Here is an 18,512-nt window from a genome sequence, read left to right as displayed (position 1 = left end):
ATGGTGAATACTTGCTTAATGTTTGAAATAGACAGTGGGTATTTTGTGCATCATTGGGTAAGGCTGTATATGGGTTTTTTCTTCCTTTCTATTTTAATTTTAAGACAAGAAAGGTTGATTTTGAATTCACATTTTGAGAAAAGACCAGTTGGGCCAGTGGCTTGTTTGATCCTACTCACAATAGCTGTATATACCCATAATGTAACTACTACGTTTTTTTGCACCATTATGGTTCATATGTCTATGGCTTTTATTTTAATTCATGACTGAACAAAACTTCCTATTCAAACTTTAAAAACTCTTACTTGATAATCCAGATACTAAATTAGGAGACTTTTCCTTTTGCAACTTACTCTCAAGTCTCAAGCCCTCACCACCCTGCATGTGCTAAGCTCTGCAAAGCACCTTACATAGTTTAAGACTGGAGAATTCCAGACTGATGCTGTCCAGCAGATGGAGGTATTAGAGCAAAAAATATTCCTGAGTCTCATGGCGTTATAATCAACAATAGACTGAATAACATTTCTTCAAGCATGAACTTGCATGTGATTTTCCATGGGAAAAAAGACAAAACTAAAATGATTGTGATGCCTGAGGTGGCATCTTACTTACTTTGCAGCTTCCCCCACCAGCTCAGGACTGGGAAAAGAGCCTGCTGAATGTTGCTACATTGACACATATCATATAAGAAAGTTGATTTCGCACTTTAACAGTTTATTTACATGGGGCATGAGGATCATCAGAAGTAATAATTAAAGGATGAATTGTGGAGAAGGTGACTTGTACAAACCCATGACATTATTCATTAAGAGATTTAAAGCTGAGGGTCATAGTTAAAGATTCACAACTCTGTTCCCTTCTTCAAATCCCAGAAAGTCAAACTGACTCACGTAATCTGTTTTGCTCGACCACAGGGGTCCCAGCATGTAAAAGAATAACTCCTAAGAAACAAAGATTCTTTACTATTTCCTATTATCCAGTAGCTCCTGGCCAGAGCTAAGCCTCTTAATTTACGGACTAAAAATAAATCTGCTTTGAGAACAATTCATTGTGTTTTTCCTCCCTCTTATAATCTGAGAATATGTACCAGGAAGGGAAGAACTGAGCAGAATATTTATTTGCTTCAAACCTCTTATGGACCAGGCACAGTGAGAGGGGAACTCCCCATCTGCCTGTTACTGTCTGACTCTTTTTTCCACACAATGTAGGTAGTGCTCTATGTTAAAGAAGAAATGAAGAGGAATGATCTTCCAGAAACAGCAGTGATTGGGCTTCTGTGGACCTGTATAATGAATGCTGTTGAGTGGAACAAGAAGGAAGAACTCGTGGCAGAGCAGGCCCTTAAGCATCTGAAGGTACAGGGTCTCAACAAGGGACAGTGTCAGCTGCAGGCTAACTGCAGCTCTAAACAGATGGGTTCTAACCACAACCTGCCCAGACTCAGCCAAAAATATATTTCCTAATTTTTCTCTTTTCAAATACTGCCACTGCCTAAAATGTAAGAGCCCTTGAAATATCTAAGGGTAAATTCTGAAAGCAGTGTCAGGAAATCTACAGAATAGTCACATCTGCAGTATATAAAGAGAAATACGGTGTAAGTATTGCTTTGCTTTCTATTCTACATGAGAAAAATTCTTAGAGACTCTTTTTGTTTAAATAAATTTCAGATTCATGTTAGAATTTGTGAAGTATCTGAGTGGTGGAAGAAATCAACTGATTGTGTAAATTGCACATTTTATACATTTTTGTGCATAGATGCATATGCTTTTGTTTTTATTGTCTTCTCCCTATAAAACTGTATGAAGACAATTAGATCGTGCCTTCAGAGTTCACACTTGGACTCAGAGATTTTGACTTGAAGTCAAAGACCTACCTAGTATAAACTAGGTAGAATATAAAGTAAAGGTAACTCTCAGTGTTTAAAAGAGGGCAGTGCATAAACTGTGCAGGTTAATTGTATGAAGAAGGCTTGTCCAAGGAAATTGAGTGTTTAACTGAGTAGGTCTTAGAGAAATCAGTGGCTGTGCATCAGTGACTGGAAGCCAAGGACAACTGGGATGAAGGGAAAGATATGAACAGACCCATTAAGGCGCCCTGGGAGTGGGCTGGGATGTCTGGGGAAGGAGAATTCTGCTCTCGTAATGGCAGAGCTGCCCTCCACCAATCCTGAAGGTTCTGCTATTCCAGACAACTCTCTCTTTGTCTCATTTTCACAGTGTCATTAGGCAGACATAGGAGAACAACAGTTAGTTTCAGTATAGTCAGAATTCCATATTTGGTCTCTTCTTTGAAAGGATACAGTGAGAGAAAAGAAAATTTGATAAGATGCTTGGATAAGGAATTCATTTTCATTGGACACAATATCGCAGTATGAAGATAATCCTGAAAATGACTGTTTTCTGAGTAAATCTCCAGATTACTGTTGTGATTCAAGTGTCCTCAACCCTGTACGTCCCACAAAAATTAACGGTTTTTCTCCCCACTTCTGTGGCAGCAATATGCCCCACTGCTGGCTGTGTTCAGCTCCCAAGGCCAGTCCGAGCTGATCCTCCTCCAGAAGATTCAGGAATACTGTTACGACAACATCCACTTCATGAAAGCCTTTCAGAAGATTGTCGTTCTCTTTTATAAAGGTATCTATCCCTGTTCCACCACCATGTTTCTAGGCTCTATTAATTTGAGGCCCAGCCCAGAGGGTGAGGCAGAGGAGGGCAGGGGTTCATGCTGATCTTTGAAGATTTAGGGCAGCAGCCATATTATACAGAGAAACGGTGCAAACTCCATTTATTCATGGCCTTAGGAACCAGCCTGATTAGTCCCCTGCTGGGCATTTCTCATTGGTGGAAATTTCCAGAAGACTGGTGATAACTGGCTGTTATTTTGAGGGGGGAAAGGAGGATGAAAAAGACTGTAATTTCAAAAAATAGTAGTTCTGTTTTAGAATTGTCAGGAGTAGCTCTAATAACGACGATTACTAAATGTGACATATAGTGTATTCTAACCTTTTCAGGTATCATAAAGCTTACTTTAGAATTACTGAAATAATTAACTCTTTACTCTCTATTTTGGCTATTTGACCAAGCTGTTCTCCTATATTCTAAGGAAATGGCTGTTTTTAGATATTCACATTTATTGTCTTTCACTGTGCTTGTAAGGACTAGGTTGTCGTGACAACCAGCACTGCCTTTTGTAAATGAACACTATCAGGCTTTTCACTGATCTCAATTGCTTTATCTATAGTATATAAAAATGACCCTGGACTATTCTTTGGTCTGGGTTTATTTAGTTTTATGAGGGGAAGAAAAGAACACAGAAGTGATAAATTGTGAACATCATAAAATGGTCATCAAAAGTTACTGCAATCTTAAATGGCATAGTATCAGAAAAAAACTAAAGTGTAAACTAATGCCAGCCAGATGTTTCTTTTCCTTTTTTTTAATTTGTCTATTTTGAAGGCTAATTTAATCATTTGGCATATAAAAATTTTACATTATTAATAGCTACTTTTTAAATGTTTTAATAATAGCATTTCACAAAGAGTTTTTATCAGCTGCCCAGATTCTTCATATACATACACCTCACCCACAAGCATTTGGGTGATATAGTACTTTCTCAGCACTAAGGTATTTGGTGCAATTTTATATCAGTAGGAGAATCTGATGACTGCCCAGTTCCATTTGAAGTTCAGTTAGCCAGATCTGAATTAGGTCTTCTTAAACATGGTCATGAGATAGCACTGCCCTAAAAAGAGGGTTTAAATGATACCTAGCAGAACCAAGCCTACAGGTCATATTACCAACCCTTCTCTGGTCCCAAGCAGCCAACAAAGAGAAGCAAGACCCACCCAGCTAGTGGTCATACTCTCCACACTAGCCGCATCTGGCTCCATTTTAAACTGGTAGAGAGACTGGGATAGGTTTCACATCTGTTTTGTGAGCGGTCAGTATTTTCCACTACAGAAAAGCAAACTGTTTATAAACTAGTAGCCAAAGCACAGTTTCCTTCCGAGCCTCATTTTCAGGAGCCTATCATTTCACTATTGCACTTACCTCACAGACGAAAGAACAAACTGCTTTTTGTCAGTATTGGCACCTAGGTGGCCAGAATTGAAATCCTTCAAATTTCTGACTTTAGCCATTAATGCCAACATCCTTCCCCACTGTACTGCTTAAAACAACTACTGACAGCTGGCAAACTGTCTGCTTTGAGTTACTTCCTCTTCTTCAGCAAATGCTAAGGAACAGGACCTGAAATTATAAAATAACCAAGGAGTGGGCAGCAAGAAGTAAAAAAAAAAAGGCATTAGCTCTTCCTTAGGCCATTGATTAACTAGGTGATTAGCTTTTAAAGAATCTAAAGTTAGTAAGACTGTGGCAAGTGTGAGCTGGCCCAAGGGAACACAGGAAGAGAAGTGTCAACATCAATTATATTCTGGCTTCATTATTGTTGGAAATGAAATCTGGAAATTTTTAAAAATGGAAACCTAAAGTATGTCACCAAGAAGTTAAAACTGAATGTCATTTTCTAGGTAACTTCATAACTTACCACAAAATTATACATACACTCTGTTTTTCTGAGTATGATTACATTTTCTCTTGAAAACATGAAATCCCTAAGGAGTGATTATTCCATACCACTATTAAGAGAGTCACTGAATTTACCTTCCTACTATTTTTGAACAGTGGTTTTTACTTTGACCTTATTTCATCCAACAAACACTTGTGCACCAGGAGACAAATATTTTGTTTTTATAAAGATTTGGATGCTCTTGCTCTGTATTTTATATGCCAAGAAAGGCTTGATGAACTGTGTGTATTAAAGCCCTCCTTTCCCAACACTAGGGTGCTTATGAATCACCTGGAGACCTTATTAAAACGCATTCCCCAGGGATTCTAATTTAGTACATCCAGGGTTAGGCCCAAAAATTTGCATTTTAACAGGATTCTGGGTGCTGTTTTGACTGTTGGTCAGGACCACTCGTCAAGGGTATTGAATGCCCAAAGTGACACATTCCACGAGCTATCGCTACATGTTCAAGATTATAGCTATCATTAATTCCATGCATACATGCACATTTTACAAATACCAAATAGTGTTGTGTTTGCTTCTTTTATGTAGTGATAAGGATTCCTTTTATTTATTGTCAGGAACATTTTCTTTAAAGCAGATTTTTAAAAAATAATGGAAATCATTTCTCCTTTCCCATTTTAATGTGTTTCTCTCTCTATTACACACACATCTTCCCTATATTTCTAGAACTTGGGGATAACAGAAACTTGAGGACATAGTTCCCCATGTCCCCTTTGACAAACCTAATTACTTAAATGAATGCCATTATTAAAAGATTTTCAAGTATTTTATATAAAAGTAGAAAAAAATGAATAAACTATAAACTGCTATTCAGCAATGACAGAAAAAAGTGGTAATTGATCATCTATTAAAGATGCACTTTCAGTCCTAAAATCTATATTTTTATATTCCTGAGGCAATAAGGAAAAATAGTAAATGGATCACTAATCTCCAAATATCACATAATTCATTTTTTAAAAGAATTTCTCTTCCCTTCTTCCTAAGTCTAAGTACCATGTTCTTAGCATGAGGTTCTCAAAAATATCGAACTATCTTCTCAGGAACTGTTAGTATTGCTATTATGGGTTTTACTGTTTACAGATATTTCTTAGGTTAAATCCTGTCCCTCATGTAAATTTTTCTGAAAGTTTCTTATTCTCATTCTTTAAAAAGATCAGTGGCCTTCTTCATACATATTCCCAGCATTCTTATGGTAAACTATTTTTGACTTGTGCCTCTGTGTGATAGCCCTAATAAAAATCCTGAATCTCCTGTTCCAGGTAGCATAGTTTTCAACTTAAATATCTAAATAACCAGTGTTACCTAAATTTTTGCTGTTCTCAAACCACTCTTAGCAATATTATTTCATTGAACCTCATGAAAACCTAAATTTTAAGTTATAATCGAGTTACAATAATCATAGAATTAAAATTATAATTATATATAATTATATATAATATATATAATAATAATTAATTATAAAAATAATTAATTATAATTAAGTTGTAATTGAAACTATTTAGCTTTTCTCTTCATGGTAATGGTTGGCCATTCTACACTTGTTGAATGCACATTAGATGGCAGGTTTTCTGTTAAACCAGAGAAGTGAAATGATGAACAAAATAGTCCCTGACTTCCAGAGTTTCAGAGTGAAAGAAATCCAAGAGTTACAGTCACCATGTTTGCTAAAGTAAGATTCATACAGAGAGTGATGAGAAGTGGTAATATATCAAGAAAGACACCTAACTTAGAGTTGGAGCTAATTTGGAGGCCGAAACGGGAAGACTTTCAAGGGACATAAGTATTTGACCAGAGATAATGAAGAAGCTGGCCAGATAGAAGGGAACATGTGTATTTTAATCTGAGGGACACTGTGCAATTGTAGAATGTCTGCTTTTCTTAGTGTGTTTTTAGTGATATTCTGTGTTGCTAGCAGGCATTTTTGGGAGATACCAACACACACTTTGATTTTAATGCACTTCTCTCCCCACTTATCCTTAGTGAAAAAACGGTTCTGTCTCTTCTTCATCCCTCAAGGAGTTCCTTTTTAGATTAGACATTTCACTTAAGTAAAGCTGAGTTTCTTCTTAAACTTTTTGATGTGCATACCTTGCCTTGTACGTTGCCCTGTGTAGTAGCTTCTGCCCCTTTTTCATTACTTCTCCCTGGTACTAGAAATTCAGTTTTGCAGCAAGTATTTATGATAAATTAGATTCTTTAAGAACTCAACTTTGCAGTTTGTTTGACTTTCAGTAGACAGCATCTGATTTTTATGAATCATGTAGTGTCCTCACAAATACGGTTGTTGACTAGCATTTTAGTAGTTGCATGACCTCTTTCAGCCTCTATGGGGCAGTAAAACCCAGGAATAAACGCTCAACCTTCCCAAGAAAAAAACTGAGACAAATAGTGTCACTACACGGCAATCTAAACCAGCTTTCCAACTGGCACATTGTGTCATACACAGTGCAGTCGGGGGAGGAGCAAAAGAGAATTTCCCTTTACATGTGTGTCACATTTTAAATTCTGTAGTTTGGTTTATAACGTTAATAATAGTCCTGTAGTACATGCATATAATTTACAAACCAAAAAATGTACATGTTAGGTACACATGCCCAAAATTGTCTGATAGAGGAACATGATCAAAACAGTTTTGAAATTACTGATCTCAATCACAAGCATCATAAAGGTGTTGTAAAGACAGATTATTTTAAAAGGACTTTTAAAATCCGTATTTGAACTAATCTTGAAAAATCTCTGCAAGCAGTCTTAACAGTAACAAGTCACTCCTGAGGCTGCGAACTGTCTCTTCTCACCTCTACAAAAACGAGGCTTTGATAGCTAAAGGTGGCGACGTTCCTTCATCATTGTGAATGGAGAGTGTGGAGCTGGAAACACAAGAAGCTAAAGACTAAAAGTTAAAAGTAATTTTTAAGGATTCCTTATTATAATTTTGATATCCAGTCCTTATAAATGAATAAATCCAAATTTCCTTCTTCCTTTGCAAAATGTAGTGTACTTCATGGTAAAAATAAATAAAATAGACCTTGTATTTTCTAAAATATTTTTAGTTGATTTAGTTTCTTCAATTGAATCTAAGTACCAATCGTTAATTTTTTAAAAACTTAGGGTTTTTGTTCTGAAAAGGTCAGTGATGTTTTCAATCAAAACTATCAAATCATCTCATTTTCATAAATTAAAATTCTATTTTAATTGCAAAAAACCTCCATTGGAGTGATTTATCAGCATTTGTAATGGATTGGGCAGGTATTGGGGACAAGAATAATTCCTTTTTATCTGTTTACCATCTGATTTCCTACTCAGAGATCCCAAAAGACAAAACATTGGCCAAGTATGCAGGCTATTATTTTTATATTTCCCTTACTATTTATAACATTAAATATTCTTGAGGGTATCAAGGCATATTTGTGGAATTTAGAGTTCTAGGTAGTAGATAGGTAGCTAATAGATAACACTTTTTACTAGAAACCTGTAAGAAGTCTGTCTTGCCAATGGGTTTCAGCCCCGGGCAAGTTTGCTATGGATTCAATGTGACCAAAGAAATTGACAGCAAAACGTTCTTGGGGTGAAAGGGATATACCCAACTTTATTTCCAGGTGGCAGGTCAGTCACTAGAATCCATTCACTCAGAGCAAGTCTGCATGCAGCAAGCTGGTCTCTCCCCTTGCTTCTGGGCACCTCTGTCTGCACAGCCATCCCACACAGCCATCCTCTGGGCCTCTGTCCTCAGCGCTGCCACCAGTCCAACCTTTGCTCTGCTCCCCTGCAGCCTTGCAGCCCTGCCACCATGTCACGCCCAGAGAACTGGGCAGAGCTCTTTATGTAGAATCAATAGCCATGTATTGCCCACAGGTGTGCAGTGAGCTAGTCAACCAGGGACAGGTGAGAATCCTGGCCACAGGAACTCTCATTTTATCCACAAGTCAAATATGTCTGTTCTCTTAATAAAGTACAAGGAGAACTTTGATGTTGTGATTTAGGATCTTATGCCGTAAGAAATAAATTAGTGACTTATCAATAGAGTAAACTTAGAACTTAGGGTTATATGTGTATTGGTCCCATGATACAGCCAGGAAGCTCATCTGTAATTGTTAATATCATTTTATAGCTACTTTTTTTTTCATTTGCCCTTTTATCTCCTAAGAAAGTAAGTCCCCTGAAAAGACCAGTCATTTCAGGTTGCTGCTTAATCAAGAAGTGTGAGTTGGCAGGACACAGAGTGCTTTAAATGGTGGAATTGCTGATTCATTTGCAAAATTAGAAAATAACCCAGTTTCCTATGAGCATATTAACACTAAAAGATTTCAAAGTTCCATGAATGATTTGCATATAGCCTTGCATTATATCATGTCTGATGGTATGACTGTCATCATCCCTAAAGTATGTACTAAGCTAACTACTAAGATAAAGTATTGTGTGCTATATGGAAATGAGCTTGCTTCCTGTCTTCTGGTAAGTTACAGACATGTATTCTACAACTGAGCTTTTTATATTGCTTTCTGTTAAACTGTAGAACTTGGAGTGGCTTTAAAATATGACATTTATATAGTAACAGATCTCTGATTTGAAATTGCAGCTGATGTGCTGAGTGAAGAAGCAATATTGAAATGGTACAAAGAAGCACATGTTGCCAAAGGCAAAAGTGTTTTTCTTGACCAGATGAAGAAATTTGTTGAGTGGTTACAAAATGCAGAAGAAGGTATGATTCCATTTAACTTTGCTGGCCATTGAGCAATACTTTTTCATTATAGTTCAAAATACCTACCTCTTCCACAGATTTTTCTTGCTTTCCTAAAACTAAACTTCTTGAAGTATCTTCCATAGCAAACATTTGTCTTAGACATACCTTGCCTTTGTGAAATCAGGCCATGAATATTTCTACATAGTAAAAAACAAAATCAAACCTTTTAAATTATCCCCATAATGGAGGGCAAAGAGAAAGAAATAAGCAGCAGGTGTGAAAGGAAAAAAAAAAGCAACATTAGGCTTAATCACACATTGTGGGATTATATAGGTTTTTGTATCACCTTTACCAATTGACTGGTATTTAAAATGGGAACACAAGCTAGAAGAATAATGGATGGCAGTGAAGCCAACTAGCATGTAGTCTATTTTAGATAATCCAGAAGTATACAAATAAGTTATATTCTCCAATAATATTTGTAAGCATGTTGCATTTTTAGGAAGGCAAATTTCTTTTAAAAGTCAAAAGTCAAAAAGTTTTCTCTTTGCCCTTATGTATGACTCTCTTACCTAGTGAATGGATACCTAAGGCAAAATATCATTTGTAGTGGGAGGAGTAGGTTAGAAACTCTTCCATGACATTATTGAAAGGAGTCTCAGAATAAAACCTGACCTCTGTCTTTCTTCTCTCCTAGAATCTGAATCAGAAGGGGAAGAAAATTAGATGGCTCGAGAAGCACAATACCTAGGTTACCACACAACACTTTTATTGGGAATGCTGAACCATTTGAGAAGAGAAACTTGGCTTCTGTTTTCACAGAGGAAAAAAAAACAATAGGATAGGCTTCCCCTGTCAGAGGGGGAAATGGTTTCTGTTTTTGTTTTGTTTTTAAATGGAGCCCTGAGGCATCAGCTCTTATACTTGGGACTCTACCTCTCACTCACTATATGCTAACTTAAAGCCATTCAACGGGGAGTCAAGTAGGTATCTGAAATTAAATACTCAACAGACTCCTCTTTTTTAGCTGTATTTTTCAGGTACTGTGTGGTGAACGCCCCACTGGTGTCTATTAAAGGGCCACTTTGGTAGTTGTGTATCCGCTCGTGTATGTGATTTGACAAACCAGTTTTTTAAAATAAATGGCTTTTTAAAAATCTGGGTTTAACATTTGAAGAGCTTTTACTTCTTTACTGTGCATAACTTCTTACACAGATGACATTTCAGTGTTAGGTTTTTTTTCCCTCTATCCAAATGTTAGTTGTTGCATTTCTTATCATCTATAAAAACAACTCTGTTCCTTTTATCATCATAAGTAATACATCTCAGTTATCTTTGTAGTGAAGTAGAAATCAGCCCAAATATACATGCACTTTAGCACTAGTATCATGAAGTAATATTATTAATAATTATTTGTTATGTAAATATATAGTTCCACACTTCTCAAATTTACCTCAGCTCTTATTTCTTCCCAGTTTAGAGGAGAGCTAAAAAAAATCTTATGTATGTAAGTAGATGTTTGTTCATATTTATTTGTAACTAGGTGATTTTCTTCTTTAAATTGTCTTGTTCTCAATAGTTGCCATGTGAAACATCTAACTGTTTGGGAAAGCTCATAGTTTTATTACTTAGGTCATTCTTCACTCAAAAACTTAAGGACTGACCTACTGCTGTTAGGGCAGTGGTAATATCAAAGACAAATGTTTTATTTACATAAGAGTTGAGGATACATTGGAAATGACATTCACCAAGGTAAGTATATGAAGAATTTTATCATTATTAGGTTATCATCCTGTATCAAAAGATGTTTTCTAGTTTCCAATCTGCCTTCAAGAAGAAATGGAAATCTTTTCTCCATGACTTGACCACATACCTATACATCTGTAACATGATGGGTTCCTACTGTCTTTGAAATGCTGAGCCTTTGATAAATACCTTTCTTCCCATGTTGTTAGAGCACTGTCAAGGTCTCTGTCTGGATAATGAACAGAGAAATGTCAATTTGAGTAGATCTTTTTGGAAAATCATCCATATGTGAGAATATCATTTTGATTACACAGGAAATAATGACAGAATAACTGTTACCAAGAATGATTGGTAGTCATAGAATAATGAGTGTTAGGGCACCTGAAGTGACTGGCATACTTCCGATGCACACGTAGACTCTTTTCCTATAATTGTTCTGTTGGGTTTTGCACTCCTCTCCTACTAGTTTCCTTTGCAGTCTGCCCTAGGTTCACTGTCCTGAAGATGAACACCACATGTACTAAACAGAACAGTTGTAGTTGTTCTACACATGCATTGCTCTAAGAGGACAGGCCTTTGAGAGAAAAGCAGGGAACTGAGGGGAAAGGTTTCTGATTTCTTCCAGGTCATCAACTCATGGTGAGTCGTCATTATCTACCTACTTACCTTCCACCTCTTCTAATTAGAATTGTGAAGTTAAGTGGTAGTCACATCATAGAGTGCATAATAATGTGATTACTTGAATTGAAAAAATGAAAAAATTTTAATTGAAAAATTAATTTGGCCAGTTCATTTGATAATTGATGACCACCAGTTAAGATACATGGCAGGCATATTACATGAATTGAGTAAGTTAAATCTGTATCTATTATATTTTCACAATGTATTTAAAGATAAAATATCTTTAAATTCAGCTTATAATGTAGGCCAATTTTTGTGTTTTATTTATATATTTAGTATTTAATACTTATTTAATATTGCATGTCAATATGTAAGAGGGTTTTTCCTTCATTTTAAGAAATCATGAGTAAAAAGTGTAAAGGGCACCGTGTTAGAGGATATTTGACTTGTCCCACTATTTCAAACGTGACCAAAAGACCTAGAAAAGCGCGGAATTGTCCAGGTCATGTAGCTAGTGACTGAGATGGAACCAGAAGTCCCACCATCTGATTCCCACACCTATGCTCTTTTTCCTACGTTCTGCTGTCAAATTATAATGAGAATGTAAATGTACAGTTCAAACAACTTTTTTCAACTGGCACATCTATTGAATACGCATCTGGGAAGTTCTAATCTATACACTGTGGCAATTATAGAATACTAAATATTTAACATTTTCTAGTGCAGAATATTTTTTCCAAACTGAATTTGAGATGATGATTTTAAGGTAAACAAGCATTAAAAGGGTGGGAATTCTCAAACACCAAGGACTTAATAATGAATCGCCAAGACAAAAGCCCTTTATTTCTCTGAAGACAAGTATCTTTTTAAAAATAAAAGCTGTCCTAATTATAAAAATAGTTCATGGAAAGATTCTCAAGTTTACCGTTAACTGGCGATGTGTAAAATAATGTATTCACTGGATTGGGAAAGAATTACTAAAATCAGTAATCAATGGTGGTGTGTTAAAAATGGGTACTTTCCTTTTGCACGTAGCCTTTACAGTTAAAATTTGACAACAAATAGTATTTTTAAAATGCATGTTCTTTAAGTACTTCCATTCTAGAAATCACTCATTTATTCTCACAGACATATGTGCAATGATCACTTAATGATAAGACTGGAATGTACTAACACATTCTTAAAATGTTTCTGAGAAAGGGACTACTCAAATAAGTTATGATAAAGCCTTATCAGGGAATGAGATTAGCCTTAAAATGTTCATAAAAGTCACTAAAGGAAAATGAAAGTTAAAACGAATATATTTTTTCCATTACTGAAAGCTATGTATGCAATATGCTTTTACAAATACATAGAGAAGGAACAATATTTTCCAATTGTTATTTCTGTGTAAGTTTGGGGCAGGACTGAGAAGAGGAGAGGAGAATTTTCTATTTGCTCTACTTAAATTTCTTTAGAAAGAGCATGCAATGTGTTTATAATCTAAAAATACATGTTTATTTTGGAAAATATAAAAGCTTTTGGAAGAAACTAAACATTACATAGTATTCTGCCACAGAGGTGAGCACATCTTATGTTTTTATATTTTTACAAATATGGTTTGCTTAATTCCTTAAAAACTTGGCCCATTCTGTTTTATATCCTGCTCTTTATTAAATAGTATCATATAACATTTTACAATATCAATACCTAGTCTTCAAAAACATGACTTTAAAATATATATAATTGTTCTTGGTATGAATGAGGCATAATTTATTATGAGTTATTTTATGACTTTCTGCTTTTAAAAATAACCATTTAAATATTCTAACAAATCTTTGTTATTTAGAAAAAAATAGAAATGGAATCTGGGTCAAAGGATTTGAATGTTTTTAAAACATTGTCTTATTTTCTGAATTTGCATTTATACATTTTAAATGCATTGTACTTCCATTTCTGGCATAGTTTAAGGCAGTATCATTTCAGTAAGAAATTTATAAATAAACTGAAACTCAGCAGATCCTACTTGTAAAATTGTAAAAGTGGGGGAAAATTTAAATACTTCATTTTCAAGCCAAGAAAACCAGCAGTCTGAAAATACATCAGGTCCTGCATGGCTATAGAATCATCTGGTTTGAACCAATGTGTTGTCTCTACTTCAGCTGATTCAGCAACTCTGGCCTTTCTGTCTCTGAGCTAATTTCAAGTATTTCTTTCTACTCTACTTTTGAAATAAGGTAGGCCTCAAGGTCCCTCCTGATAGATGCCCCTTCAACTGCCATGGCCCTCGCTCTGCCTGTGGAATAGATGGGAGTATGTCTTGCCAGTGAGCTTCAGCCCCTGGCAAGTTCCCTCTTGATTTGGTGAGACTGGAAAAATGACAGGAAAGTGTTTATATCCAACTTTATTCCCACCGTGGCAGGTCAATCACTAGAATCCTGTCCACTCAGAGCGAGTCTCCATGCAACAAGCTGGTCCCTGCCTCTGGGCCTCTCTTCTCCTGCAGCCGTCTCAGTCTCTGTCCTTGGCGCTGCCACCCCTCCTTCCTGTGCTCGCCTGCAGCCTGCAGCCTGCAGCCTGCAGCCCAGAGCACTTGGCGGAACTCTTTTATATAGAGTCAATAACAACCTATTCCCCACACCTGTATAGTGAGCAAGCGGACCAGGGTGGGGTGAGAATCCTGGCCATTGAAACTTTCACTTTCTCCACAGAGTAAAACATTTCTTCCATGAAAAATGTCTTTTTAAAACTCCATATATTTAAATCTCTACACCTTGGGGTTTTTTGTGTGTGTGTCTCTGTGTTTCAACATTGATGGATGTATAACAAGACACATGGATTATCTATGGCATGAATAGAAATTGAGCACACCGGTGTAGCCAGCAATCAGGTGAAGAAAGTGAACATTAGCAAAGTCCCAGAAGCCCTTTATTCCACCTCCTGACCTCCATCCCTACCCCCTCAATGTAAGTCATTATCCTGAGTTCTGACAGCCTGGAGTCATTTTGCCTATGTTTGAAGTAGATGGATATAGTATTACTTTGTTAATGCCTCTTTCATTCAACTTCCTTTATTTCCTTTTCCTTTCTCCTCCATGATTAAGCAAACAGTTGATGTACCAACAATGATACCCATCTCTTTCAACAAGAACATATGAAACATGAACACATTATTTTTTAATGGGCCAAATATTGCACTATTCTCTTTGGGCACAGAGAAGAATTTCTAGGCACATACCTGTTTTCCAAAGAGTTTTAGAACACAAGCATTTCCTCATAGCAGTAACTGCTAAAAAGGAAATTCCTGGTGTCTCTGAAAGAGTAGCCCCATTTTATATGAGCAAGAAAGATTTTTTAGTTAAATCATCGATTACCATGGCTTCATCTATGTGTACTTCCTCCTATGTTTTGCTTTTGCTGCTGTGTAAGCAAAGAAATAGATGAACTTGGAATTGGTTGGCTTGAGCTTGGAGGCACCATTTTGCGATTAATTAGCTGTTTAGCAAATTAGCAAGTCATTTAGCTGTTAGTATTTACTTGGCTTAATTGTAAAATTAGGGCCTGGACAAGATAAGTCTTAAACTGCGACTTCTCAGTTCACACTACCCAAAGTTATAAGCAATACTGTTTTTAACAGATTCTCAGTGAGCTAAGAAAGGTAAAATATAAATAGCCTTGACTGCTAGTTCTCAAACCTCAGCGTGTGCGTCAGGATCTCCCAAGGGGTTTAAAATTGACTGCAGGTCACAGCTCTCCCCATCCCTCCCATCTCTCTGAGGACAAATTCTTGGTGATAAAGATCCTCCTGGTGTCAGGGCCACACTCAGAACCACTGGGCCAGATGGTTACCAAGGTTCATTCTTCTGCAGTCTGTTATGTCTTCAATAAAGGAGGTGGGTTGTATCTTACTCAACTATATCTGATCGCCATTCAGCACAATGCAAAGCTTGACAGGAAGCTGGTGTTCAGTAAATGTTTGAATGAATAAATGAGCAAACATGCATTGTGAATTCCTTTTTAAAGGGCTAATCATAAATTCATCCTGATGTGTTCCTATACCTTCTTCAAAAAAGTCAGCATTGGGACCACAGCCTGCCTGCTACTTAGAATTTGGATTAATGCACCACAGAGAAACACATCATTATTGATTGTCATAATCTGAAGCAGAGCCAATAAAATGTAGGTTTATAATTTATAAAATGATCCTGACACTATCCCTATTTGTTTCCAAAAGAAGCAAAAATACTTGCTTGTAGGCAGGCTCTGTAACAGAACTTTGTGGGTGTTGATCACATAATACTGACCAACAATGAGCCTCTCAGCCTACCTCCTCCATCCTGGAACAGAAAGGGAAAGTATCACTGAGCTCTATCACTAGGTCTCAAACTCGAGTGTGCATTGGAGCCGCCACCTGGGAGACTTGTTAATTACAGGTTGCTTACAAAAGCCCCAGAGTTTCTGACTCATACATACCCCTGGGGTGGGGCCTGAGGATTTGCATTTCTAGCAAGTCCTCAGATCCTGTTGCTGCTTCTGGTCCAGTGACCACGCACAGAGAACCACTGGGCTAGATGTTTTCTGATCCCTTAGTAACAGGTATTTTGAAGCAATGCAGTTCCATATAAGGGGACAGTGGCTTAGACTAGCTCAAAAGCTACTGTATTTCTGTAATTTCTTCCCTAGCTCTCTCAAACTCCTTTTTTCTCTGAAATCCTAAAGTATGTTTCAGAGGTATTATCTCAGTTCAGACCGTCTTGATTTCTTGTAATAGAAAAAATCCGTTCAGTAAGTTCTGGGACTTTTCTTAGCATTCTCTTTCCTCTTGAACAGGAAAACCCAATGGTTTTCTAAGTGGAGAGCCCAGATTAGCAAGCAGTACAGGCATCACCTGGGAGCTAGGTAGAAATGAGCATTGTCAGGATCTCTGCCAGACCTGCTGAATCGGAAGCTCTGGGGCCAAACCGTTTAACAAGTTGTCCTGGCAATGCTGATGCATGCATAGGTTTAAGAACCACTGGCCTAACCTAAGCTTCAGGTGTCAGACCATCTTGGGGCACATGGCCAAAAGACATAAGAATAGGAGGACAGTTTGAAGAGAAGCAGGGTCAGGCTTTGACACAAGATAAAGTGTTAGTGAGCCTAGATTTCACTTATTTTGAAGACTGATCAGAGACTGAAATTTATCTCTGGGGGCCAGATGATCTGACCTGCTTCAGTGGTTTTTACCTGATTTAAGAGGATAAAAGATGCCCTGTAGCTATATGACTCACATCAGGCTATGAAAGCAGCTGGTAATTAGTAAAAACTCTTTCCCAACTGCATGGGGACACCTTATGCAAAGTAACAGTTCATCTAAAAACTGGTTTTCTCAATTTCTTATCTTCTTCCTGACTAGTGAAGGGAAAAACGTGTTTTTTTCTTCTCTCTAGTATACCCATCAGCGACAGCTTTTGTTGTAACAAGCAGCAGCTTTTCTAAATACAATGGAATCTGGAAGATGCTTTCTCAGCGTGTCTCAAAATAGACTTAATAATAAAGAGGAACATAGGGGTGACAGTAGTAAAAAATGAATTTTATATGTGTACATGCATATAAGAGTCGAGACAGGATTACATTTAGGCTAACTAACTTGTAACCAAAGATATTAGAATTCTGATGCTGCATTAATGCTGGGGATAAAATAACATTGTAACTTTTTTTGGCCAAACTTTAAAGTTTTTCCATGGATTTTAGAAAAGCTTTTATCTTTAATCTTTGGTTCACATCAAAACCTGGTTCACATCATAGCATGTGAATACTGCATACCTTCTGAAATACTACGAACAATGACAATGGCCTATGGACAAGTGGATTTTGATATTTCCAGACATTTGAATTTTCCAACATGTTATTATAATTGATTTATAGTTATGGCTTTCTAGTCTCACTGGTTAGAGAACATACACAGTAGATGTCAAAGCTTTTTAAGTTTATTGAGATGTGTTTTATAGCTCAGCATATGGTTTGTTTTGGTGAATGTACCATGTGTACTTGATAATAATGTGTCCTCTGCAGTTGATGGGTTAAGTGTTCTTTAAATATCACTGAGGTCATGTTGGTTGATGGTATTGCTCAGAGACTCTGCCTTAAGTGATTTCTTTGCCCAGTAGCTTTATCAATTGCTGAGCAAGGGGTATTAAAAACAGCCCTAATTTTAGACTGCTCATTTCTCTGTTTAATTTGACCAATTTTGCTTCATGTATCTGGGAGCTCTGTTTTCATATGATGCATATTTATTGTTATTTCTTCCTCATGAATTGGCCAATTTTTCATTATGAACTGTCTCTCTTTATCTCTAATAATAATCTTTGTCTTGAAGTTTACATTATCTGGTGGTATAGCCCTTCCACTCTTTTTAGACATACTGTCTGTATACATTTTTTTTATTTGTGTACTTGAAACCTCTGTCTTTATATATAAAATATTGACACTTGTACTCTTGTACACAATACATAAGTGAGTCTTGCTTTTTAAAAAAATCTCCATCCTGATAATCTCTACCTTTAAAAATGTGTCTTTGGTCCATCACTGACAAAGTTGGATTTAAATCTACAATTCTACAATTTTTTCCCTACTTGTCTCTCTATTTTTTATTCCTCTGTCCATGCATTCCTGCTATTTTTAGAATTAATTGAATATTTTTTGGAATTCTATTTTAATTTACCTATTGTCTTCTAGCTCCTTATATTATCTTTTTGGTGGTTGCTCTAGGGATTATAATGGACAATTTTAAATGTTTAGTCTAGTTAGAGTTAATATTGTAATCCTTTGCATAAAGTATAAGTATGTTATAGCTGTATAGATTTATTTACCCTCTCCCCATCCTTTATATAATAGTTGTTATATATGTTATAGCT

General features: G+C 36.5%; 1 protein-coding gene across 2 annotated transcripts in view; it reads left to right on the top strand.

The window, feature by feature from the left end:
* BZW2 (basic leucine zipper and W2 domains 2) overlaps nt 1-10,430 on the top strand; it is a 54,723-nt gene extending 44,293 nt beyond the window's left edge. For both annotated transcript variants that reach the window (XM_017663813.3, XM_037003631.2), the window contains 4 exons: nt 1,209-1,355; nt 2,495-2,633; nt 9,167-9,289; nt 9,969-10,430. In XM_017663813.3, the coding sequence (XP_017519302.1) occupies nt 1,209-1,355; nt 2,495-2,633; nt 9,167-9,289; nt 9,969-9,997 (438 nt within the window). In that variant the 3' untranslated portion in view covers nt 9,998-10,430. The remainder of the gene's footprint in view (nt 1-1,208; nt 1,356-2,494; nt 2,634-9,166; nt 9,290-9,968) is intronic.
* Nucleotides 10,431-18,512: the final 8,082 nt, after the last annotated feature.

This window comes from Manis javanica, chromosome 6, assembly GCF_040802235.1.
Source record: "Manis javanica isolate MJ-LG chromosome 6, MJ_LKY, whole genome shotgun sequence".
Taxonomy (NCBI): domain Eukaryota; kingdom Metazoa; phylum Chordata; class Mammalia; order Pholidota; family Manidae; genus Manis; species Manis javanica.
The sequence above is the reverse complement of the archived record's forward strand: the minus strand, read 5'-3'. Positions and strand labels throughout refer to the sequence as shown.